General features: G+C 61.3%; 2 protein-coding genes across 7 annotated transcripts; one reads left to right on the forward strand and one right to left on the reverse strand.

The window, feature by feature from the left end:
* Positions 1-599: 599 nt before the first annotated feature.
* RRP8 (ribosomal RNA processing 8) lies at positions 600-17316 on the reverse strand. 3 transcript variants are annotated; one of them, XM_037376135.1, is made up of 18 exons: positions 17118-17316; positions 16811-17015; positions 16238-16694; positions 15995-16124; positions 15575-15681; positions 15343-15439; positions 11646-11771; positions 8225-8527; positions 6880-6962; positions 6331-6469; positions 5705-5839; positions 5483-5606; positions 5190-5326; positions 3249-3362; positions 2346-2527; positions 1857-2082; positions 1285-1495; positions 600-1105 (listed from the first exon to the last, which is right to left on the reverse strand). In XM_037376135.1, the coding sequence occupies exons 1-18, from the start codon at positions 17166-17168 to the stop codon at positions 837-839; spliced, it is 3096 nt and encodes a 1031-aa protein (XP_037232032.1). In that variant the 5' UTR covers positions 17169-17316; the 3' UTR covers positions 600-836. The 3 variants fall into 3 exon arrangements, with proteins under 3 accessions (XP_037232032.1, XP_037232031.1, XP_037232033.1); XM_037376134.1 differs by having other exon boundaries at positions 11601-11771; XM_037376136.1 differs by lacking the exons at positions 15343-15439; positions 15575-15681; positions 15995-16124; ... (1 more) ...; positions 16811-17015; positions 17118-17316 and adding an exon at positions 13674-13869 and having other exon boundaries at positions 11601-11771.
* Positions 17317-17521: 205 nt separating this feature from the next.
* ILK (integrin linked kinase) lies at positions 17522-24376 on the forward strand. 4 transcript variants are annotated; one of them, XM_037376152.1, is made up of 13 exons: positions 17557-17671; positions 19224-19323; positions 20580-20745; positions 21099-21194; positions 21352-21448; positions 21550-21633; positions 21801-21886; positions 22219-22328; positions 22568-22695; positions 22972-23093; positions 23180-23279; positions 23369-23499; positions 23689-24376. In XM_037376152.1, the coding sequence occupies exons 2-13, from the start codon at positions 19235-19237 to the stop codon at positions 23836-23838; spliced, it is 1359 nt and encodes a 452-aa protein (XP_037232049.1). In that variant the 5' UTR covers positions 17557-17671; positions 19224-19234; the 3' UTR covers positions 23839-24376. The 4 variants fall into 4 exon arrangements, with proteins under 4 accessions (XP_037232050.1, XP_037232049.1, XP_037232048.1 ...); XM_037376151.1 differs by lacking the exon at positions 17557-17671 and adding an exon at positions 18845-18981; XM_037376153.1 differs by lacking the exon at positions 19224-19323 and having other exon boundaries at positions 17522-17671.
* Positions 24377-24756: the final 380 nt, after the last annotated feature.

Consider the following 24756-nt stretch of genomic DNA (forward strand, 5'->3'; position numbering starts at 1 on the left):
CACACACCCCTAGCTACAGCAGAGCTCAGGCCCCATCTCGTCTCCCTGTGGTCCACGTCCAGGTGCTGCCCGGTCAGTTGCTGCCTGCTGCACCATCTATCAATCCACTCAGCCCTGTCCGCCTCCCTCTGGCTGGATCAGAGCTATGCAGAAGCAAAAAAACCGTGTTTGCTCACGGCGCTGCTCCCTTCCCAGGTGCAGTATCGGGGCTTCATCTTCTCAGGACAGCTTCATGAGCCTCCCTGCCTGGCTGGCCATCAGGCTGTGCTACCTGTGGTGCTGCTCTGCAAGATCCCCCCAGCACTGTGTGCTCAGCGCTTCATGCCCACTGCCAGCCCACTGCCATGCCCAAAATACAGAACCTGGAATCCACAAACTATGGGACTCCAGGCAGAGGGCACTCCACCAGACAACGTCATCTGTGTGCTCGAAGAGACAGCTGGTCTCCGAGGTCAGTAACTACGGAAAGTCTGTACCCTTCCTGCTTCTGGCTGGAATCAAATGGGATGGGCTGCAGCCACCAACTGCTCCCCCAGAAGAGACAAGCTCCAGGAAGGAAGGGCTCAGGGAATGGCAGGGGTGGAGAAGAAGGCCCCAGGTACAGAAATAAATCGATATATTAGTGTGTACAAAACATGCTGCTTCCTCTGTACAGTGCCCTAGCCGGGCGCAGGCTCCCCACAGGGAGTTCACACATATATAAATAAGGCCCAGACAGCTGCAAACAGTATTTACAGCCCGCGGGGGGCTAGTGCCTGCTCTGGGGCCAGCCCCACCAAGACCAGCTGCTATGCCCAACCCGCGGGATCCTCCATCCCACCCTGGACTGGCCAGGTTCATTTCAGGTCCACATCAAAGTCCAGCACCAGCAGCTTGGTCTCCTCCGTGCCATTGCGGCTGCCCACCGCACACACGAGCTTGGTGTTGGAGGCGCGGATGCGCCACACTACGCCCCCACTGCCCCCACTCTCCAGTGCAACCAGGTTGCGCACAAACTCGCCCGTCTTGAGGTCCCAGAGCTTGACGGTACCATCATCGGAGCTGGTTACCACAAACTTGGAGCTGAACTGCAGACAGGTCACGGCACTCTGGTGCTTGCTGGGGCCTGGAAGCAGAGGGTACTTGTTAGTTCTCCTGGGCTCCCACCTCCAACCCCAGGCTCTTCAGGAGCACCCGTTGCTGGGCATCATCTGCCCTGCTCCTGCCACATCTGGCAGCTAGGAGCAACACGACCCCTCTCCAACAGCCCTACCAAGGGGAGCTGCTCCATCCTCCTTTACCCACCCTGCAGTGTTTGCAGGCACTGGCCCGTCTTGATGTCCCAGATCTTGACTGTTGAGTCAGCGTTGCCAGATACAAGGATATTGTCACGTAACTCCATGCCACTCGTGAGCGACTGGTGCCCCATGAGGGTGTGCAGGCAGTTTCCACTCTCTACGTCCCACACTCGAATCGATGTGTCCAGAGAGCCACTCACGATGTGCGTCCCATCAAACTGCCCAGAGAGACACAGATCAGCACGGCCTGCCCAGAGAGGGGAGGAGTGTTCTTCGCAGTCTGATGCCAGAGACTCGGTGCTAAGTGATGTGCTCACATCCCCTTTGGCTAATCAGGATGCACATGTGTTTGGCAGCATCTTCCTTCCAGGAAAGGGACAGTGTGTGTGTTCTGTTCCCACAGTGCGTGCATGAGTGTGGGTCAGGGTGAGTGTGCCTCACCTGCAGGGAACAGACATGGCCTGTGCATCCCTGCAGCATGTGTATGGGGTGGGGAGACAGCCTCTCACTTGCCAGAACAGGCATGGCTCATGTCCCTGCAGCATGCGCGCGGGAGGGAAGGGGAAGCCAGGGTATTACCTGCAAGGAGTAGACGCGGTTCGTGTGTCCCTGCAGTGTGTGAGTGCAGCTTTCGCTCTCGGGGTCCCACACTTTCACTGTGTAGTCGTACGCACCGCTCACCACCTTGTGCCCATCATACTGCACACAGCGTACAGCAGCCACGTGCCCCATCAACACATGCAGACATTGCCCAGTCTCGATGTCCCAGAGGCGCAGAGTGGCGTCCCGTGAGCCACTCACAACCCTGTGGGCAAGGGTGGACTTGGAGCCTGGTTGTGTTGACTCTGGACCTCACCCAGCTGAGTCAACCCTGGATACCCGAGCTTCCCCAAGCAGCAGGTCCAGCTTCTCCTCCCTAGGGATACCTCTTCCCACACAGCATCTGCCAGCTACAGATCAGACCAAGCCCTGACCACCTCTGCACTCTCACTTGCCCCAGTGCTTCCACACTTCCACCTGCCCCATTCCAGAGACCAGACCAGGCCTTCAACACCGTCACGCCCTTACCTGTTCCCGTGCAAGTGCATGCAGCGCACGGTGGATGTGTGCCCATACAGTGTGTGCACACATTCACCTGTGTCTGCATTCCACACCTTCAGTGTCCGGTCCGTGGAGCCACTGATGACAATGCTGTCCCTCATCTGAGAAGACCACACACCGCCTGTGTGGCCAACCAGTGTCTGCACACACTGCAAAGAACAAGATGCGAGACACTGGTTGGGGAAAGGCTGAACACCACAGCAAAAAGGAAAAGCAAAGTGTAGGACTTCCTCCAGGCAAGGGATCAATCAGGCTCTTCAGGCCAGCGATCCACCTCCCTGCAGACACACTCAGGTTCCCAGCCTCTCCGTGACAATGATCAGCTGCTATTCCAAACCCAGTCAAGTTTCTTGCCCTTCCTGGATCTCCAGAAGGGTGGTCCACACTTGCTGACTGCCAGTTAAAACATGCGTGTGGCCAACTCTTGCTCATTCCATCCGAGTAGGAGGAAAAACCTCTTTACTGTGAGGGTGGCAGAGCGCTGGGACAGGCTGCCCAGAGAGGCTGTGCGGTCTCCTGCTCTGGAGACAGCCTGGAGGTGGCTCTGCGCAATCTGCCCCAGGTGAACCTGCCTTAGCAGGGGGTTGGGCTAGATAGCCTCCAGAGGCCCCTTCCAACCCTGACCATGCTGTGATTCGTTACTGTACCAACAAACCTGCGCTTAAGGCAGCTCTTCCCACTGCTTCTGCAGCCACAGGATCTATCAAATCCTCTCCCCAGCTGCACTTTGCCAGAGACAAGATAAACCCACCGAAAAGGCCACTATGCCTCTCACATCTCCACCCTTTCCTGCAGCAGTGCTGAGGATCAGCATGCCTCCCAGCATGCCAGTGGAGCAGCTCTGTGGTGTGACTGTGCACAGCAGCTCACCTCCCCAGTGACAGCTGACCACACTTTGAGCGTATTGTCATCTGAGCCACTGACTATCCGGTTGCCACAGAACTGCAGGCAGGTAATGACATGGTCATCATGTCCCTTCAGCACCTGCATGGAGAATAACACGAGTCAGGAAGGAGGCGAGGGCAGCTCAGAGCCCTGGACCCTGCAGAACCTCGGGCCTCAAAAGCAGCCTTTGGGCATGGTGGGTAAGCAGAAAGCGCTGAGGGTAGGAAGAACAGGAGAGTCCTTCTAACACCAGCCACTTCCCTATTGCTTCTCTACAAAGCAGCAGCTACAGTAAGAGTCAGGGGAGGGGGGTGGCATTTGGTGGCTACTGCTGTGGGACAGTGGGCTATCTGGGGACTCCAAACCATGGATGGACCTTTGTGGGTATTAAGGCTGCACAAGCTGCCCCGCTCAGAGCTGCATTCTGTCCTAGACCAAAACCTGGCAGCCATTACCCACAGTACATTTAGGACCACCAGCTCCACTGGCCACACAGCAGAAGGCAGGCAGCACACAAACAGCTGCGCACCAGCTGCCACCTCCCCAACACAGTGACGTGCGAAAAGGGCAGCAAAGGCAGGTAATGATCGAGTAACATCTGCAGGTCGGCAGGGACCAGGCAGGTTAGGCAGGACCCCAGGGGACGAGTTGGCACATCAGACCTGGCCGAGCCATGGGGAAGGGCAGCACAAAGGTGAGCAGCAGTTCAGTGTGAAAACAAGACCAGAGCTGCCCTTTGCAGGGAACATATTGAACTTGCCCTCAGCCAGAGGAAGGTACAGGGCAGACACCCCTGAGGGCAGACGTCCCCGTGAGCAGCACCTGTCAGCTCTGCTGGTAGTGGGCGCAGAGACCACGGTGTTGCGGGGCTCGGGAAAGGGCTGCCTGTGCCAGTTTGCTGCTGCGGGTGCAGCCCCTGCAGTGCTGGCACTGTGCACAGCACTGCTGCTAACCCAGGTGCCACCGAGGCAGGGGCTTGGGGAAGGGGCTGGGAACACCAGGGGCCTGGAAAAAGTCTCTGGAGGTGGAGAGCGTGCACCTGGACTGGAGAGGCTGCGAGAAGGGGTGGCTGGGGCTCTGCTCTCCCTGCCTCCCAGACAGGATGAGGGCAGGCAGGGACCTTGGCAGGGAGGGAACACCCAAGCGTTCTGGACCCTTACACCAGGGACAAGGCTTGGCTGAGCCCAGGAGGGCTGTGTCCCTCCCTGGATGCCAACGGGTCTGTAAGGCAAGAGGAAACAGCCCCAAGCTGTGCCACGGGAGGTTTAGATTGGATGTTGCAAAAGACGTCTTTGCTGAAGAGGTGGTCAAGCACTGGCACAGGCTGCCCAGGCAGGTGGTGGAGTCGCCATCCCCACGGGTGTTTAAAAACCATGTCGATGTGGTGCTCAGGGACGTGGTTTAGTGGTGGGCTTGGCGGTCCTGGGTTAACAATTGGGCTCAATGACCTTAAAGGTCTTTGGCACCCTAAACAACAGTGTGCTTCCAAGGCAGGCTACAGCCCTGCCGCAGGCGCTCAGAGGAGGGGTGCAGGATGGAAACCCCCTTCTCTGGGGTCCGGGGTGACCCTTCTGCTGGCAGAACTGCAGCCCTGCACTGCCCATTGTGGCAATCGCTGAGATCAGCTGCAAGCAAGCTGTGCTGTGGATCTGCTCCCCACAGTCAGGGACAGGAGCTGCAGGAAGCTGGCAGGCTGTACAGCTTCAAGGACCTTTAAATTCAAGTATGTCCAGGTGAATGCCTCTGGCCTGTGCCTCCTGAAGATAGGCAACTTGTGATCTTTGCCCAAGGCACTTTTAAAATTCTCAGTGTTGTTTGCATCCTGTTGCTCATGGATATTTCACTGCTACTTCCTTCCTCTACCAGTTTGCTACACATCAAAGCTCTAGAGTCTGGTTCTCAGCAAGGACTCCTGAAGGCACCTACCTTGGGGGCTTTAAGCTCCCCGCTGCGCCAATTCATGTCGATTTTGTGCTGCCTCATGAAGGCAAATTTCCAGGGGCTGTACATGAATCCAGGGCTCAGCAGGCGCCGCTTCCGCAGGTTCAAGGGCTCCTCAATTCCTGCAGGGGGAAAATACAGTAGCGTGCCTCATGGCACACAGGCAGCACATGCCCTCACCCTGCTGGGGAGCTAAGATGATGCACATCTGTGGGAGCTGTGGGCTGCTCCACTGCAGATCCCAGCCACTATGTGCCATGTGGAGTAGTTTTCCTTACCTTCTTCACGGCATTTCTCTCTCCAAAGCAGGTTATCTTCAGCCAAGACCCTCCAGTAGCGACAGGTCTGGGCAGCACGGAGCAGGTCCCGAGGCTCCAGGAATGAGAGGACATAGAGTGCCAGCTGCAGGAGAGGAAGCCAAGTCACAAGGGTACAGAGGGATCCCACGGCCGGTAACGGGTGGCGAGCACTGAGGCCAGCCTGTCCCTGCCTCAACTCACCTCCTTGGGCAGCAGGGAAATGAAGTCTCTCTGGAACTGGGGTTCAATGACCTGCATCATGTACTTGATTTGGGAGGGCTCACAGCGATCGATGAGCTCATCCAGAGCAAGCAGCTTCTCTGGGCCGCTCCACCGCTGAGGAGAGGGACATCAGTCTCAATGCCTGTGCAGACAACAGGCCCTCACAGGCTCCCCTGTGGCTCTCTGCAATGCCTATGCCCAAAGCCCAACCCCAGCAGGGACACCAACCAGCACAGACAAGACAGGCTAGCCAGCCCTCTGCAGCAGGCCAGGGCTCTGCTACACAGATGAAGGAACCACAGAGACGGGGCTGGGAGCTCAGTGCATCACACAAGACAGAACACAGGTGCTGTATGATGGCAGTGAAGGCAACACAACTCTAGGACAAAGGGGAGCAAGATGGGGGCTAATGCCACTTCTGTGCTCCTTTACTCGAGGCAAAAACTCACTGGAAAAGCACTGTGAGACCCAAGCCCCTGACTGTGGCAGGTTTCACGCAGACAGACAGACTCCCGAGGGCTTGGCTCCCCTCCTGCCTGCCTGTCAAACCCACAGCTTCTCAGGGCCCTCCAAGGCGAGCTCTTTGGCCAGGCTCCTAAGCCTACCTGGAAGGTGCGGAGCCAGTCCTGCAGCTCGGGAGGGGGGGCAACCGAGGGGATGCGGCGCCGCCGTGCCTGGCCTGCCTTGGCATTGCGCAGGTCCCCGAAGGTGGTGGTAGGACTGGGCATGCAGGGACCCAGCGTCCTGGACCATGGGGAGAGACCAAAGCAACAGTGAGACACGTCAGTGCTATGCTGGGCCACGCTCTGCAGTCCTCAGAACAGTCTCCATAAACCACCAGCTGTGAACCTCCTGCCAAGATAACCAACCCCTGTCCCCATCACTTCCACTGGGACCACAGCTATACATGCAGTCCCCTTAGCCTGGCCCGCCCTACAGGACGACAAAATCACAGGCTGGGGCTGGAGGCAACTCCAGAGGTCCTCTGGTCCAATGCCCTGCTCAAGCAGGACAACCCAGATGGCTTTTGGTCTCCCCAAGGATGGAGACTCCACAACTCAGCAGGACACCTAGACGCCTGAGGGAGGAGACTGGTAGAAGGAGATCTTCCCACCTCCCAGGTACACTTGCTGCTCAGCAGACAGAGCACTCACCTGCTGTACTCAGAGCCCTTGCACAGCTTTTTACCAGGGGAAAGGGCTCTGCCATCCAGGCCGTTCTCTGACTTCCGCTTCATCTGCAAGGAGAAGGCAAGTTCAAGGCTGGAGCAGAGCCTTCTGCACACATTCTGGGTCACTCATTTTTCAGCCCAAAGTGACAGAGTAGGAGGCCCAGCCTAGCAAGTCTTCTGAGCCCACACTCATGCTGGGGACCTGCAGAGGGAAGCTGATGGCCACCTGAGCTATACAGCTGGCAGAAGAGTTAATTTCTGTGGGAGGGATAGAACTTGGTCCTTCTGAAGGGCATATCAAACCTGATGGGGAAAAAATCAGCAAAACAGCTGCACAGGGACAAAAGCAGTGGCTGAGAACACCTGTCAGTATGTCCACTTGGCCCCTCTCTAGGTGCAGTTCAACACGGAGCAGGCAGACCTGCAGCCTGAGCAGGGACCTCGGCAGACCGAAGCCTCCCAGCAAACCAGTCCTACAGCCAGGCCCCAATGCTGTTCAGCATGCCCTGCTACACTGGGCAGCTACTGGGAGGGCTATGCTGGGACCTGTGGCAGACCATACCCCAACGTGGCCACATCAAAAGGAATCTACATCCTTCTAGCTCCATACAAGAGGAACTGGGTTAACAGGAAACATGAGGAGAGCAGGGTGGCTACTGGACAGTGCTGGCAGCCACCAGAAGGTGAGCAGGGAGCTCCCCCAACCCAGGTAGGAAGTTGGGGGCTCTTCCCCTCCAGTAACTGACCTGGGCACCAGCTGCGGGGCCCTGTGTTCAGGGCTGGCTGGGGCTTCTCAACACAACCCCTTCATCCTGCAGAAACCTCCCCGAGGCCTTTGTCTGCTCCCCAGCAGATTCCTGCTGCCCCAATCCAGGCTCTGCACTATGACATAGGCGCCCCAGCGCAGAGCAGGGTGGCCCTGCTGGGAACGGGCATGGCTGGGGACTGCCAGCAGGGCTTGGACAGACTGGGACTGTCCCTCCTTCCCTCAGCCCTAACAGCCAGGCACAACCTGCACCACAGGCCTTCCAGCCTAGCCAGCACCCAGCAGGCAGCCCGAGCTCCCTGGCTGCTGCATCCTGGGGGTCTGCAGCAGAAATGCCAGCCAGGCATATGCCCCACGCAGCAGGAGCTTGAAGCGTTACGGCAGTCCATGGCCCACTCTGGCACCACCACTCCGGCAAGCAACGGCTCCGAGGCCACCAGCCACCAGGACGGGACCATTGTCAGCGTGCCACTGTCAGCTCCTGCCTGAGAGCTACCTGCCGCACAGGCAGCCCTGCCCTTTGCAGAGCCCTCGTCTGGGGCTACCCTCCCAGCAGCATTACCTTGGGCCGCACGTGACGGAGGCCACCATCCTCTGTCCGCTGCAGGTAGTCTATCCAGCGCTCTCCAATGGTGTAATAGAAGTAGATGTTGCTGCCATCCTCCCCTTCCTCACTGTAGCAGCTCCCCTCTTCCTCTTCTTCCTCCTCCTCCTCCTCCTCCTGCTCCCCGCAGACATTGGAGCTGACAGGCTCCTGCGCCCCTCGCCCACTGGAGCCATCAGCCTCTGGTCCTGACCCTGGGCTCCCTTTCCCAGAGCGTTCTGGCTCCCAGGGGCCCGAAACATCCTCCTCCTCAGCCACCACCTACAACACAGGGAGAGGCAGGGTCAAGGTCTGTCTGCTGCAGCTCTGTGCAGCATGCCCCGGGGCCCAGGGAGCTGAGGGGGCTGCCAGTCAGAGCAGCAGCCCAGGGAACACCGAGGCTTCCCTCGGCAGCGTGGAAAAGGGAGTGATGAGCTAAGCAGAGGCAAAGATGGGAAGAGGGGAGCAGACTACTGATCTAAGGTACTCTCTAGGGTCACAGGGCAGCTACAGCCAAGCAGTCTGGGGGCAGGTCACTTCCCAGCCCCACAGGGAAGCACAGCCACAACATGACCGTGTTACGTGGCAGCCAGCAACTCTGCAACTGAGCAGAAAACACAAACCCTGCAGGAGCATCAGTGGTGCTGAACAATACCAAACTTGCCAGCTCCACCTCTGCAGCGAGCCATCTCCCTGCCTGCAGCTGGGAACAGCCCTCTACCCTTCGCTGATCAAAGCAAGGAGCAGAGCTGCCATGCCCAGACAGGATCCCAGCACCAGCAAGGAGGTGCATGCTGGGTGTTTCAGCCCTCAGCACCGTGCAGAGGCCCCTTCGCCCTCCAGTCAACCTGACCAGGATTACTTGAAAGGTTGCAAATAGCATGTGCCCATCTAACGCTGCCTGCACCCTTCCTCCCCAAAGAAACCAGCGCTGCTGTAACATCACAGGGAAAAAAAAAAAAAAAAAAGCAAAAAAAAAAAAAAAGCAGAAAAAGCAGAAGTATCCAGCAATTACTTGGAGGAAGCAGAGCAATGCTCCTGTATCATGTGGGAATGAGGAACTGTTTTCCAGTACACCAAGAAAATTACTTAATCAGCAGCCCAGGATAATTTGCACATAAGAGTCCTAGGGAGTAGTACAGGAGATTACTGGCCCACAGCAATTATTTTTTGTTAAATCTTGGAATACAGGAGAAAATGCAAAGACAGGAAAGTGTTGTGCCAGAAGTGAGGAAGGCGGGAGGAAAACGAGTCTTCACATAGCCTGACATCTGACAATAAAACAGCCGGTGCAGCATTCAACGAGTAAAAGATCAATGACAGGGACATGCGTTGCACCAGCTGATGAGTCTTTACGAAAACACATCTTTTCAAATACAGTTGAGTTTATTCCTTGCAGTGTTACATTTGGTCAAAAAAACCAATTACATAAATCACATCGATGAGACACACTCATACACTTCTAAGCATTTGAGCAAGGCACAGGCCTCTGACAGAGACACTGGCACACCATATCCTCTGAAGGGTTGCTGGATGAGATGGCTTGGATCAAGAAAGAGCTAGTGAGCAGCTCTCAAAATGTACCTGTTAATGGGAAACTGTGCATTTTCTGCTGATGGGCCTAGCACAGACCTGTAGGAGTGGGTTGTGTGTGTGGAAAACCACAGCAGTTATAATTTGTTTTATTCACAATATGGAAGTAGATAAAATCTTTTCTGATTACATTTTAAGATTGACACTTGGGTAGGTAGCAAGGACAGAGCAGTTACATGGTGTGAGCTGCATCACTTTGTAAGCTGGGCTCACCCAAATTAAATGCATTTCAATACATCCAGAAGCAATGTTCTCCATTTAAAGACAGGGAGAGCACGGCCAGCTGGGCACCAGGCACTGTGCGCCCTGTAAAGCAGTAACTGAAAAGGATTGAGGGGTTGCACTCGGCACAAGCTTCAGGCTCAAAAACGTGAACAGGGAAGCACGAGCAGGAAAGCAGTACTATCCCCTGTGCTGCCCTACACAGATGAGTCATGCAAGGCCCAGCCCACTTTTAAACACAATGCTTAAACCTCAAAGCTATTGCTTGATCTCCTCCCCTAAATGATTCAAAATCTGGAGAAAATAAGAAAAGAAATGGAGAGGCAATATAGCTGGGGAAGGAGAAATCCTCCTACCAGGCACTGCAACGCTGACCACAGTTAGGGCCAGGTTTATTCACATGTGAAAATTAGGCTTTAGTGCTCATGTGCCTAGCCCTGGACAGACACGCCAGATCAGAGGCAGACTGGTCATCTCTTCACACTGCCCAGTTAGACTGGACCCTGTCTGGCAGGTGGGTTTGGAACAGGGCTGGACTCTCAAGCAGGGGCAGTGGCCAGATGAGAAGGCACAGCACAACAGCCCATCTGGACACACCTTTTTGAGAGGGAGCACTGAACCCAGGCTTCTCAAGCACATCCTCTGGCATCTAGAATCGAGGGTCGCACCTAGGTGTCGGATGATAACAAACTCCAGGACAATGCTCCTGGGGCAGAACAGTCACTGACACCTCCCAGGCAGTAAAACACCTTCTAACAGTCATCCTCTCCCGGCCGCACAGTGTGCTCCAGAGCTTGACAGGGCAGGGTTGCTCTTAGGTGAGTGAATTTCCTCTGCCCCACAGCACTGCGGGAAGATAACACTCCTGAAGAAGTCCCCAGAGCTCAGTTGGGTGTGTGCCAGCCCAAGTGGACAGCATGCTGGCTGCTGCTCTCCGCAGATGAGGCAGACGACAGGCTAGAAGGCTTGGCAAGAGACACAGACTCTGGCCTCCTCAGCTGTTGGTCCAGAGGAAGAATCTCTCTCCACACCCAATTCTGGCCTCCAGCGATGAACAACAGTGGAACTTAACAACTATCTGCAGGAGATCTATGGATGGCTAGCTGCTCTGGGGCTGTGGAGGCTGCAGGAAGCCATGAGTGCCCTCTGGGGTCAGAGCAGTTTCTATCAGGGATGATGGGGTGGGCGCATCACAGTGGCCAGAGCAGCTCCCAGCCAGGCTCTGTGCTCAGGGGTTGCTGCAGCCTCTGGCAAGATACCACAAAGCCAGCTAGGCCTGGAATATCTCAGCCTTCCCACCAGGATGCTCCCCAAACCAAGCTGCCACCTTACAGGAAAACTGCAGACAGATCACTTGGCTGTTTGAAAGGGCGCAGCATTCGTTTGGCCTCCTCGTTCCAGCGTCTCCTCCCTTGTAAACCTCCTCTGACCCTCTCCCAGCTACCAGCTCTCCCAGCATAAGACACCCTCCTTAACTCCTACACCACGAGGACCACCTCCCTGCCAGGTAGGTGGGGGAACCCTAGCTTTCTTTTCCTACCTGAGGCACAGGAGCTTTACTCTCCCCCTGCAGACCAGGGCTCACCCTCGCAGCTTCTTCACTGCTTGGCCTCCTCCTGCAAGTCATCCGCTGACTGTTCAGCTCCAAGATGCGGGTGGTGATGCCTTTGACATGGAGAAGATCATCAAGTGAGTTGAAACCCTTCAGCTCCTGTGAGAAGACAAGTAAGATTCGATATGGAGTGGAGAAACCCCAGCATCAAAGCTGGACCAAGTGTACTCACACCCTCCTCAGACAGGCTCTCTCCTGGCTGGTTCAGACCTACCAGCCTGCATCTTGCTTACAATTGCTATCTCCCTTTAGGCCTTCAGGGAACGCAGGTCGGGTGCCACAGCAGGGTGGTACCTTTGTACTGCAAGTCCTTGCTGCTGCTCCCACTCACTGTACAGGATGCCTTCTGCCCAGAACAGCCACTCCCATACAACCCCTAGGGTTTCCACAAACCTTCCCTGCCTGAGCGACAACCACAGTGCCTGTAAGATCAGGCAACAGCACCAGAGCTGCTACCAACAAGGGGAGCAGTGGCCCAAAAGCAAAGGCTAAAAGCTCAGAAAGGAGAATTGTGCCTTCCTGCTGGCTAGTACCAAGCCTGGGAGCATTCCCCAGTCCACACAGTCAATCTCCCTTACCAGCAGCCCGAGGGAATGGCAACAGCCCCTGCCTCCTGCGTGGCACCCACCACCCTGCAAAAGGGCAGGTCAAGTACTGCCCGGCCCTGCGCTCAGAACCACGCATTGCCACCAACCACACCTACAGCCCTGGACTCCAAGCAGCTTCTGCCATGAGCCTGAAGGGCCCACACGCAGCAGGGATGGCCTGCCTGTTACCAGGAGGGCAGGATCCCAGCGTGGAAAGCATCCACCCTGTCCAGCTAACACAGACATCAGGGCCAAGACACGGTTCTGATCCTCATTTCAAATCCACCATGCGTCATTTTAAGGCGCTTGTGCTGCTTCTCCCCTATAAATGGTTTTACCCAAAAGCTCAGCTCTAGCAATAAACCCCATTTCTGTCAATCTGTCCTCACGTGCTCTCATACCAGAAGTCCTCTTGTTTAAATGCCTCTTGCTCTTCTGCCTCCAGTGTTTACATTCCTGTTGTATTTATAGCTAGTGGCTCTGCCCCTCTCTCAGCCTCCTCTTTTCCAGGCCAAAAAAAGTCAAGCTCTTCTAGTCCTGCCTTGTCAAGCCAGCCTCCCCTTCCCCCCGATCCCTCCTGCCTCACTCCTCTGACTGCTTCAACACGGATGCCGTATTCCAGCCATGATCCTACCAGTTCTTCATGGCATTAGTGGCAAAAAGATGGCATTAGTCTCCTTGTCTCTGCTAAAAGCGTCACGGCCGATGGAGCCTAAGATCACGCTTACCTTTTTGGTGGCTGTGTCACGCTGGCAGCCCAGTCATCCTATGAGTGACTACCACACACAGGCTTTTCTCCTACTCTGTCATTTGACAGAGCTCAACAGTCAATCAAGGGGGAGCGGCAGGACTTGCAGCCCATCCTCACCACACCAGCCGCGCTTCTACCCCTTCCTGCTCCTGCCCGTTCCACCCAGGAACTCGTTTTTTTTCCGCTCTTAGCAAGCAACGTCACCTGCCACCAGCCCCCGGGGCTCTGCCCCGAACCCCAGCAACAAGGAAACTGTGGAGCGGGGCCGGCGCGCCCGCCCCAGGGAGGCCCTGCCGCCGCGGGAGCCCGCCCCGGCCTGCGCCGGGAGGCACCGGGAAGAGGACGCCGGCCGCCACGGCCCCGCCGCCGCACGCGAACCGAAAGCCCCTCGGCCCGCTCCCCTCGCCCGGAGCGGCGCCAGCAAGCCCCCCGGGGGCGCCGCGGTCCCCGCCGCCTGCCACACGGCCCGGGGCCGCTCGCACCCAGCCCGGCCTCCCGAGGCCGGCAGGCCGGAGGCGGCGGTCGGTTGCCCCAAGGCAGGGCCGCGCAGCCCAGGCCCTCCCCGGGCTCCGCCTGCCACCGGGCACCGGCACGTCCCGCCGCCCCCTGCCCGCGGCTGCCCGCCACCGCCGCCCGGGCCCAGCAGCCGCCCCTCGCCCGCACCTCTCTCTTCCTCACGATGCCGCGGGCGCGGCGGCGGCCGATGCCGCTGAGCGCTCCCTCTAGCTCGGCCACGCCGGCACGGTTGATGTCCAGCTTCCCCCCGCCGCCGGGGCCCGGCCCGCCCGGCCCCGACATCCCCGGCAGGAAACACCGCTGCTGCCGCCGCCGCCGCGCAGGCCCCGCACGCCCCGCGCAGGCGCCGCGCCGCCCCGCCCCGGACACCGGCGCCGTGCGGGTACAGCCGCTTTATTGGGAACTGCGCCTGCGCCACTCAGCGGCGCTTGTACAGGCAGGGCCGCAGGCGCAGGCCGGGCACCGGGCGCCGGCGGGGGGGGCCCGTCTTGGCGAACTCCAGGAGGTGGAAAAAGGCGCTGGAGAGGTCCTGGGGAAGCGCCGCCTCAGCGCAGGCCCCCGGACCCCATCACTGTCTCGTCCCCAGTGTGCCCGGGGTCCCCGCTACCCCATCTTGAGCCCTGCACCTCATCCCCTTCGGGCCCCAGGTCACCCAAACCTCCTCACAGACACACCCCCCCCCCCCCCGCCATGCCCCGGGCCCTCCTACCCCCAGACCTTGGCTTGGACCCCAGCACCACATCCCCGGGGTGCCCCAAGTCCCCCAGATCCTGGCCCAGACCCCAGCACCACGTCCCCGGGGTGCCCCAAGTCCCCCAGATCCTGGCCCAGACCCCAGCACCACGTCCCCGGGGTGCCCCAAGTCCCCCAGATCCTGGCCCAGACCCCAGCACCACGTCCCCGGGGTGCCCCAAGTCCCCAGATCCTGGCCCAGACCCCAGCACCACGTCCCCGGGGTGCCCCAAGTCCCCCAGATCCTGGCCCAGACCCCAGCACCACGTCCCCGGGGTGCCCCAAGTCCCCCAGATCCTGGCCCAGACCCCAGCACCACGTCCCCGGGGTGCCCCAAGTCCCCCAGATCCTGGCCCAGACCCCAGCACCACGTCCCCGGGGTGCCCCAAGTCCCCCAGATCCTGGCCCAGACCCCAGCACCACGTCCCCGGGGTGCCCCAAGTCCCCAGATCCTGGCCCAGACCCCAGCACCACGTCCCCGGGGTGCCCCAAGTCCCCCAGATCCTGGCCCAGACCCCAGCACCACGTCCCCGGGGTGCCCCAAGTCCCCCAGATCCAGGCCCAGACCCCAGCACCACGTCCCCGGGGTGCCCCAAGTCCCCCAGATCCTGGCCCAGACCCCAGCACCACGTCCCCGGGGTGCCCCAAGTCCCCCAGATCCTGGCCCAGACCCCAGCACCACGTCCCCAGGGTGCCCCAAGTCCCCCAGATCCTGGCCCAGACCCCAGCACCACATCCCCGGGGTGCCCCAAGTCCCCCCTATCCCACGCCAGATCCCAGCACCATGACCCCAGCATGCCCCAGGCCTGCATACCTCCATTCAAGACCCACACCGCAATGCCCACAGGACCCAGGTCCCTCAAACCTCCTCCCAGACCTCAGCACCATAGCCCCTATGTGTTCTGTGTCCTGTCCCCATCCCCCCACCACATGCTGCTGTCACCACCCCCAGGTCCACTCCCTACCAGCACCAGGCCAAGCTGTGCTGCCCTGCCCTGCTGCTAGAGCAGGAAGGGTGGTCTCTGGCTGCCAGGGGCACAGTGCACCCTGCACCCAGCAGCACAGGGCACACATGAGGACACACCTTAGAAATGCTTTTGAAGCCCAGCTGAGCCATGGCGTTCACGAAGGCTCGGATGTCCTCAAAGCGGCTGGCCACCTCGGCCACCATCAAGGTACCCCTGTGGAACACCCAGGCCTGAGCGGCAGTGGTGGCAAAGGTGTCTTCCAGGGCACAGCCCAATGCCTCCCAGCTCACCCTGATGCCCCTGTGCCCCACCACCCAGCACCAGGGCAGCACCCGTGTCTCTGCCTACCCCTGCTTCAGCACGCGGTTGGCCTCTTCCAGGATCTCCTGCAGGTTGGTGCCCATCAGCGCCAGGCAGAACACTGCAATGTCCACGGACTCAGCTGCCAAAGGCACCTACCAGACACCAAGCAGGACACCCACCGCAGGAGGAGGATGGTGACGGGGCCCGGGCAGCCCTTCCATGCTTTGCTACTCCCTGAGTTCTTGGCTTCAACTGAGCATCTTGTCTGGAGAGCCCACAGACAGAAGCACCCCAGTTTTCTGAACTGATACATGCTCTCTGTCATGCCCCTGCAGCACACAGCCTGGCCTACCCCCACCCACACCCTGGTGGGTGCAATGCATGCACTGCCACCGTGCCACAGTCCTCACCCCGCTGAGCTGCCATCCCTCACCATCCCCTCCACGTGCTGCCCAGCCCCCCTACCTTGGCCATGTCACAGACAGTGACCAGCGGGCTGAGAGGTACCAGGTCAAAGGAGTGAACCTTGTTCTTGACACTGCTCGCAATCTTGCAGTCACCGCACCCAAAATCTGCCACCACCAGCGAGGCTGGCCTGGGGGATGGTGAGCAAGAACTCAGAACATCCCTTCCCCCTTGTCCCAGCGCTTCGGGTCGCTGCAGCTCAGAGAGGGCCCTGGCCCCAACTCCCCAGTTCTGCCCACTCACCGCTGCCGCAGGTAGCGCACGATGCGATGCACGGGGTTCTCTGGCCAGCGCCCCACTTGCTGGGTGAAGCCGCGGTGGTAGATCTCGAATGCTTCGGGGTCGCTCTGGAAGAGCTGCGCCGCTTCCCGGCTGGTGGACGTGTAGAGCTGCTGGTTGATGTACCGGAACCGGGCGGCGAGGAGCCGCTCCTCCATCCGTGCGCGCAGTGCCGCCGACCGTCCCGAGGGAACTGCTCCCCGGCCGGACGCCTCCGGGGCTCCCGGTGTCGCCCGACTGCCCGCGCCCTGCTCCCGCCCCGTCCCCGCCCGTTCCTGCTGCTGGCGCCGTTTGCTCTGCTTGTGCCTCCGCTGCCGCCTGCTCAGCCTCCGCGCTGGCTCCCCAGCCGCAGCCCCCGGCCCCCGCGCCCCGGGCTCCGCGCCCGGCCGGGGCCGCCCCCCCGACAGCTCAGCCGACGCGCCTGCGGGGACCAGGAGCGAAGTCAGGGCGGCGACGGGGTGTGGGGGGGCTCCCAGCCCGGCTCCCTACCGGGGCCCCCCCAGCGCCTCGGGAGCTGCCCTCGGCGGGCGGCGGTACCTCTGTCCGGGCGTTGCCCGCCCTGTCGCGGCTCCCGCTCCGTCTGGGGCTCCCCGGAGCCGTCCCGGCGCCCCTCGGCCGCAGCCCGCTGCCCGCTGGCTTTCCTCCGCGGCCCGGGCCGCTTCCGCGCTGGCTCGCCGTCCCGGCCGGGTTCGGCCACGCTGTCCCTCGGCCGGCGCCGCTTCCCCGCAGCTGCCCCGGGACTCTGAGGAGGCCGGGGGACTGGTCACCTCCCGGGGGACTGGTCACCTCCCGCGCGCCCAGGAACCGGCCCGGCCCGCCGCGGCGCCGTGCACGCACCCCTTACCGGCCGGCCAGGGACACCCGCCCCATCCTTCCTGTCCCCCTCCGCGAGCATGGCCCGGTGGCGCGGCGCCCGCCTGCGCCGGGAAGGGCGGCGCTGGCGCGGGCGGCTCCGCTGTGAACCCCCAGGCCGGCCCGGCCCCGCCGCCGTTACCCACGTGCCATCCGCGCCGCGCGGCCAGAGCGGCCCCGGCAGCACGCGCGGAAGCCCCGCCCCCCCGCGGCCAGGAGGCCAAGCGGCCCGGCTGTGCGGGGCAATGCCGCGGGCGCCCCGCCCCGCCCCGGTTAGTCCCGCCCTGCCCCGGTTAGCACCGCCCCATCCCGGTGCTCCTGGGCCGACGCCCCGCGCCCCCTGCCCAGGCCGCGCCCCCGACCTCGCCGCGCCCGGTGCCGCCCTCGTTTCGCTGCGCCGCCGCCCTCGCTGCGCTCGGTGCCCCGGCGAGTGCAGCCCGTGCGGGGGGCGGCCGGCAGGGGGCGCTGGCGGCGGGCGGTCCGGGGCGGAGCCCACGCGCTGCCCCGCGCTCGCCGAGCCGCCGCCCTGCGCCGCCGCTGGAGCCGGTAAGGGCGGCCGGGCCGGGAGGGAGCAGGCCTGGGGCCGGGGCGGGAAACGGACAAAACGGGGTTGGGGGACCTGGCGGCAGCCGTGGCCGCGGTGGGTCGAGTAGGGCCGGGCGGAGACACGCAGCGCTGCCCCGGGCCCCGCGGCCCGGCCAGGGACCGGTGCCGTCGGACGGGACGGATGCCGCGGCCGGGCCGAGCCCTGGGGTTGCGGGGGGCTGCGGGGAGGGGCAGGGGGGCGGCCTGCGGCTCCGCATCACGGGGCCACGGCCCGAGCGGCGGGGAGAGGGGCGGCGGAGGCTCGGCGGGGCCGCTCGTTTCGGTCAGGGGGGCCCGGCAGCCGGGGTGGTGGCAGCCGGGAGCGCGGCAGCCCTGGGCGGAGCCGGGGGCCGGCCGGTGCCCGGGAGGCGCTGGCGATAGCGGGTGCGAGCGCCGCAGGGCTGGCCGGGGACGGGGTGTCGCTGGGGTGCCCTTTCCCTGGTGCCGTCCCGGGTGGGTGGGTGAAGGCAGCGCGGGGCTCCGGGGGCGGCAGGACCCGCAGGCCGTCAGGGCACGGCGCTGGCCCCGAGCGGAGCTGCGCTGTCTGTCCTCCGCAGCCGCTGATCGGGCAGCGGGGCCGGTACTGCCCGGGAGGCGCCCGGTTCACCAGAGTTTGCCCCTTTGAGGGGTCTGCTGCATCCCTGGCCCCACGGGCAGGGCGGCCACCCTCGGGGGGCAAGCTGCCAAGCGCAGAGAGCGTGCTGGGGCCCGTCCTGCCTGCGCAGGATGGGTGGGGGGTCCTGCTGCAGCGGGGGCAGCGCCAGGCCCAGTGCCAGTGTACACTGAGGGCACCGTGCCGGGTCTGTCCTGGCCGCCTGCACTGTGCGACTTGCCGAGGGCAGCCCCGCACCCCCACTGGGTGCTGCAGAGCCTCCAGCAGGAAAGTACCTGCCGGGCACGGATGGCACATCCCTGCGCTGCTGGGAGCCTGGGGCAGCGTGGCCCTGGGTCTCAGTGAGGCTGCTGTTGTTGAGGGGGTCAAAAATGGAACCAGGACGCGCTCTCTGCCTGGCTGTGGCCTGGGGTGTCGGTTGATTAGAGTGGAGAAAGGGGAAGCTTGTGGACCTTTGGGGTCTCAGTTTCTTGAGCGTGATGCTGTGACGAGTTCAGCCGAGCCTGGGTCGGAGCTGGGGACCATGGCCTTTCTGCGAGATGCGGACACCCAGGTCTGGCTGGTCCTGGCGATAAGCCTGTGGATGCCCAATCTGCTTCCTGCGAGCTGCTGCAGGCGCTCGTGATGCTGAAGTCAGCTGTGAACTTCCCGTTCAGCTGTGAGTCCAGCTCTGTCCCCAGCCTTCCAGCAGTCCTCACGGTTTTCTGCAGGGTTGCCAAGGAGGGGGAACATGAGGCTCCTGTCCTTGCTCCCCAGGGAGACACCCCAGCTGAGGGGGCTGCCAGGAGCAGAGGGGCTGTGGGAAGCGATGTCCAGGTCCCCGGGCTGCCTGTGGGAAAGGGGGACAGGGAGCCCAGCCCCACAGCTGGGCCCCGTGTCTTTACGCACCCCTCCCCACAGCGAGAGCCGCGATGGACGACATCTTCACGCAGTGCCGAGAGGGCAACGCGGTGGCTGTGCGCCTCTGGCTGGACAACACCGAGAACGACCTCAACCAGGGGTGAGCAGGAGAGGACCTGGCCTGGGCTGGACCTGCCAGGGTGCTGTCGCCCACTCAGCTGCGCCACTGGCTGAGGATGCTGGACCAGGGCTGGGGCTTGTTTCCGCTCCGCTCCGTGTCCTGGGGAGGGAGTGGGATTCGGCTCCTCCCCGCCGGGAGGAAGTTACCGCATCGCTGAGGCATGAGGGCTGCACATCCTCCAGCCGCTTCCTCGCTGCGCGGTCGTGGGATGGAACGCGTCTCATCCAGCGGTCAGGCTGGGGGTGCTGGGGAGAAGCGCCCTGTCCCCAGGGTGGTTGGCATGTCTGGGTGACCGCTTCTCGTGTCCCCTCTCTTGGGAGCACTGCAGCTGACATGTGGAAGCACGGTCGGGGTCTAGCAGGAGGGCTGGGAATGACCCCAGGGCCAGTTGCTGCGCAGGGCACTCATCCCCGGCCAACCTGCCCCAGATCTCTGCTCCTCACAGCACATACCCTGCTCCAGGAGCTCCTGCCGGGACCATGCGGTCCAACATGCTGCCTGCCTGCCTTTCAGGAGTGGCGTTCAGGCCAGCCACAAAGTTTAGAGCAGACATCTCCATTGCCTGTGGGCAGGTGCAGCCTTCTGCCCGCACACTGAAGATCCTTTGTTGGACCATGGCAGCATCATTCCTGAACTTGTTCTGGATGAGGGGCCTTCCCTTGGGCACGTCTGTCAGTCCCTCCTGGGCGTCCCGGTCCCATGGGTCCTGCCTGAAGGATTGGAGGCCAGCTAGCACTTGCTGGGGCATTTTGGTCCCAGGTGCCTGTGCTGGTGTACCCCGTGACTGTGGGGGTGGTGTCAGGGGAGTAGATGGGATCTGCCATGCCGGGGAGCTGGGGGGCAGCTGGGGCTGCAGCCGCTCCCCCCTGCCAGGCCCTAAGCTCCTTTTAAGGCCTGGCTGGTCTCCTCCTCCCTTACTTGGCCAGGCACTGCCAGAGCGAGGGGGGGCCGGGGAGGGGATCCAGCTCCTGCCAGCATCTCTGTGATCCAGCCCTGGAGAAGATGAGATTTGGCCAGGGCCTCTGGGGCCCTCATGGGGATGGGAGAGACGGGGAGAATCGCTCAGCCTGTCCCCTTCACCTCCGTGGCCTGTGTGTGGGCACGCAGGGCGATACCTGCCTGGCTGTGGTGCCACAGCAGCACCCTGGCGGTGCTCGGCCCTTCTCTTGGGCCAGGGGAGGACGCAGTGGGCAGGCTGCAGCCACTCAGCAGAGCTGTCCTCGCCGCCTCCGCAGGGATGACCATGGTTTCAGCCCCTTGCACTGGGCCTGCCGCGAGGGCCGCTCCAACGTGGTCGACATGCTTATCATGCGGGGAGCACGAATCAATGTCATGAACCGCGGTGACGACACCCCGCTGCACCTGGCTGCCAGCCACGGCCACCGTGACATCGTGCAGAAGGTACCTGCCTCCCACACCCTGCCCCTTCCCCACCACCTTCCAGGCACCCACCTCATGCCTTGTGCGGCCTTGAGCAAGGACTCTGCAGCCCTCTGCCCTTTCCACCCAGGACACACTCCCCGCTGTCACCTGCCAGCTTCCTTGCCACAAGCTTACTGCATCCCCACCTCGGCACCTTGGAGCACCTGCACCCTCCCCACAAAAGCCCAGCCTCCAGTCTCAGCCCCCTCCCAACAGCAGACCTTGCCAGCACCAAGGCAGCAAAGGTGTTGCTGTTGGTGCTTCTGCCCATTCCCAGGGCAAGGTGCTGGGTGGAAGGGAACGTATTTATGAGTTTGTCCTTCTGCCCCCAGCTGATCCAGTTCAAAGCAGACATCAATGCGGTGAACGAGCACGGGAACACACCTCTACACTATGCCTGCTTCTGGGGACATGACCAAGTGGCAGAGGTGAATGGAAGCACCTGGGACACAAGCAGGAGCCCAGGGCAAGGGAGGTGGCTGAGGGAGGCACGGGGAGGGCAAGGAAGGATGAGGCAGGAGGCTGGGTGCAGTTGAAGAGGCTGAGGATACAAACTCTGCAGATGCTTACTTTCTTCTCCCTCAGGACCTGGTGGGCAACGGGGCCTTGGTCAGCATTGCAAACAAATACGGTGAGACACCCATTGACAAAGCCAAGATGCCACTGCGAGAGGTCTTGAAAGGTAGTAGGTTCTCATCCTGACCCCAGAACCTGCCTGCAGCTCCCGCACTCGGCATCACTGAGCTCTCTGCTTGGGCTACCAAACTCCTTGTCCCTCTCCAGAGCGTGCTGAGAAGCTGGGCCAGAGCCTTACCAAGATCCCCTACAAGGATACCTTCTGGAAGGGCACAACCCGCACGCGTCCCAGTAAGGGCAGAGCCTTCCTTAATGGGGCACACTGTTGAGGGGAGAGCAGAGCTCTCCTGCGCGGTAGGGTGGGCACCCCACTGGTACTGCCACCCTCTGCAGTCCCAGGTGGACATCAAGAGGAAGGTCCGTGCAGCCACAGGCTGCATCTCATCTTTTTCTTGCAGGAAACGGAACTCTTAACAAACTTGCTGGAATAGACTTCAAACAGCTGAGCTTGAGCCAAAAACTCAACGAGAACCAGTCAGGAGAGGTACACAGGGCTGTTGTCCCCTGGGACAGGGTAGCTGCACCCATGCAGACCACTGCTCTCCCCCCAGCCTCTGGCTGGCTGCAGAGCACAGAGTGGGGGCATGACAGCTTGGTGGGTTTCCACCTCCAAGTGTGAGGCTGGCCCACGCAGAGGAAAGGCACCAGCCTGGGATTGAAAGGGCAGGGTTCACTGTCGTGCTTTGTCGTGGTTGCTCCACGTCGCTGTGGACCCATCAGTTCTGTGGGCTCTGTAGGCCCCACAGCCCTGCGCAAGGGGCCAGGAGGGGCTCAGGGACTGTGTGGCCCTCCCACAGCAACTGTCTCCATCTGCAGTTGTGGAAAGGGCGCTGGCAAGGCAACGACATTGTCATCAAAATGCTGAAAATCCGGGACTGGACAACTCGGAAGAGCCGAGACTTCAATGAGGAATACCCAAAGCTGCGGTGAGTGCTGACATCCTTCCCCAAGGTGTCTGTGGCTCTCAAGGGCAGGCATGCTCTTCTCTCCAGAGGGATACAAAATAGGTCAGGGGCAACCAGGTCTGCAGGGTCGGGTGGGAGCACTCCAGAGTGGTGCCCAGCAGCTGTGAGGAAGCCCTGGGAGGACGGCAAAGGGCAGGGGGGCAATGGGGGGGGGGTGTGGGCATCACCCACTGTTCTCAGGGCTGTTGCTTCTCTTGCAGGATCTTTTCTCACCCCAATGTGCTGCCGGTGCTGGGCGCCTGCCAGTCCCCCCCAGCACCACACCCCATTGTCATCAGTCACTGGATGCCCTATGGCTCCCTCTACAACGTGTTACATGAAGGGACAAGTGAGTGCTGATGGGGTGACAGAGACAGGGTGGAGGCTAGTCTCTTCATCCTGGAGAAGTTGCCTCTCCGTGTGTTCGGGGGAGTAGCAGGGACCCCTCCAGCTGCAACACGGGGTGGGGGGGGGGCCCTGAGGCGAGCTCTATCTCCAGTCTGCATGCCTTCCCCACACCCCGTGTGCTGTGTGCCTGCCAACACCACCCCCTTCCCACACACACTGCAAGTGGCATGGCACCCTGCCTCGCTTGCTTACCCTCATGCCACCTGACTCCCTGCAGACTTTGTGGTGGACCAGATGCAGGCGGTGAAATTCGCCTTTGACATTGCACGGGGCATGGCCTTTCTGCACACGTTGGAGCCCCTCATTCCACGCCACCACCTCAACAGCCGCAGCATCATGGTGAGTGCCAGTGTTGCATTGCCCAGCCCCTTGTCCCACAGACTGGGGCAGGGCAGGCTCCCCTCTGACCATCCCCCTCTCCCCAGATCGATGAGGACATGACAGCACGACTCAGCATGGCCGACGTGAAGTTCTCCTTCCAGTGCCCAGGGAGGATGTACGCGCCAGCCTGGGTGGCACCAGAAGGTGAGTGCCCGGTAGCCAGCTGCCTCCTGCTGCTTGGCCCCTTCCGACCCCTTGGGCCCATTCAGCCCCCCATGCTGGCTTCCCTACAGCCTTGCAGAAGAAGCCAGAGGAAATTAACAGGCGCTCGGCTGACATGTGGAGCTTCGCAGTGCTGCTGTGGGAGCTGGTGACCCGTGAGGTGCCATTCGCAGACTTGTCCAACATGGAGATAGGCATGAAGGTGAGGAGAGGGCTGGGCAGAATGCCCCGATCCAGACAGCCAGGGCACAACAGGGCCCAAGCAGGCAGCAGGGGCAAGGCCCACTACCTGAGGAGAACCTACCCGCACTCCTGGAGGTATGGGCTCTGCCTGTCAAATGCAGGGCTGGGCCCAGATTGCTGATGTGGCCCTGCTCTCCCATGCTCCCAGGTGGCACTGGAGGGGCTACGTCCAACCATCCCACCTGGCATATCCCCACACATCTGCAAGCTGATGAAGATCTGCATGAATGAGGACCCAGCCAAGCGCCCCAAGTTTGACATGATCGTGCCCATCTTGGAGAAGATGCAGGAGAAGTAGAGAGGGAGGTGCCTCCCAGCCACCTGACGCTGCCATGCTTCCCCTCCCCACCACCCCCAAGTGCCTTCTTTAACCCCAGAGCCAAGGGGGAGCAGGGAATGCCCCCTTACCCTGAGCCAGCCACGGACACACGGTACAGACAATGCTGCCTTCTCTGGAGCTGCTCTGCAGGCTTCAGTCACTGGCACCAAATCTATGGCAGCACCTCCATCCTCCCTGGCAGCTATGGGCAGAGACTGAGCAGGAGGCCTGGCCCACCACACTGAGCATGGCTGGGCTCTGCTTCCTGCAAGGCTGGGATAGGGCTGCCGAGCCACCCTGTCCTCCTCATCCCCAGGCCCAGAGCAGCTCGCCCACTTAGCCGTCTCACAGTAGGCAACGGCCAGTCCTGGTGCCCTTCCCTGCTCAGGACGGTGGGGTGAAGCTCGCCTGTTGCGCCCAGCACCACCCCAGCTTTGCGCTTCACTCTTTATCGTTTCCATCCAGGCCACGTGGAAAAGCCGCCAGCATCTGAAATAAACATTTGTTACTAAAACTGGCTGCTATTGGAGGGGTGCGTATGTGCACAGGACATTGCCTTGCAGAAAGGGGGCAACACTGACATGGGCACTGCCCAACAGTCTGTGGAGTCCTAGGCTCAGGATCTGAGCTGCTACCACATTTTCTCTGGCGACTGCAGCAAAGAAAGCAGGTGGGCTAACAGCACCCTCCTCTCTCAAGAGAAGGGCCTGGGTTCTGTCTGCAGCACTGTTGGTGCAGGCCCCTGAGTGTTCCTCTCGAGAGACAACAGGTGTGCTTGGGAAGAAAAAAAAATGAAGAGCACTGGGCAGTCCTGTTAGCACTACACCCACTTCCCCCTTCAGCTTCTTGGGGCAGGGCCAAGCCCTCCTGGGAACAGTGGAAGGTGCAATTAGAACC

Source organism: Falco rusticolus, chromosome 2, assembly GCF_015220075.1.
Source record: "Falco rusticolus isolate bFalRus1 chromosome 2, bFalRus1.pri, whole genome shotgun sequence".
Lineage (NCBI taxonomy): Eukaryota > Metazoa > Chordata > Aves > Falconiformes > Falconidae > Falco > Falco rusticolus.

Bases quoted from the DNA above. Each gene is read 5' to 3' on its own strand.
- RRP8 (XM_037376134.1), bottom strand. From the start codon at position 17,168: ATGCTCGCGGAGGGGGACAGGAAGGATGGGGCGGGTGTCCCTGGCCGG. The intron at 11,772-15,342 runs GTGTGTCCTCAT...GTCTTCTCACAG, and splicing joins GCTTCAAAAGCATTTCTAAG to GAGCTGAAGGGTTTCAACTC. The intron at 1,106-1,284 runs GTGGGTAAAGGA...CTCTGCTTCCAG, and splicing joins GTGCCTGCAAACACTGCAGG to GCCCCAGCAAGCACCAGAGT.
- ILK (XM_037376151.1), top strand. From the start codon at position 18,948: ATGCTGAAGTCAGCTGTGAACTTCCCGTTCAGCT. The intron at 23,280-23,368 runs GTGAGTGCCCGG...GCTTCCCTACAG, and splicing joins AGCCTGGGTGGCACCAGAAG to CCTTGCAGAAGAAGCCAGAG. The intron at 23,500-23,688 runs GTGAGGAGAGGG...CCATGCTCCCAG, and splicing joins ACATGGAGATAGGCATGAAG to GTGGCACTGGAGGGGCTACG.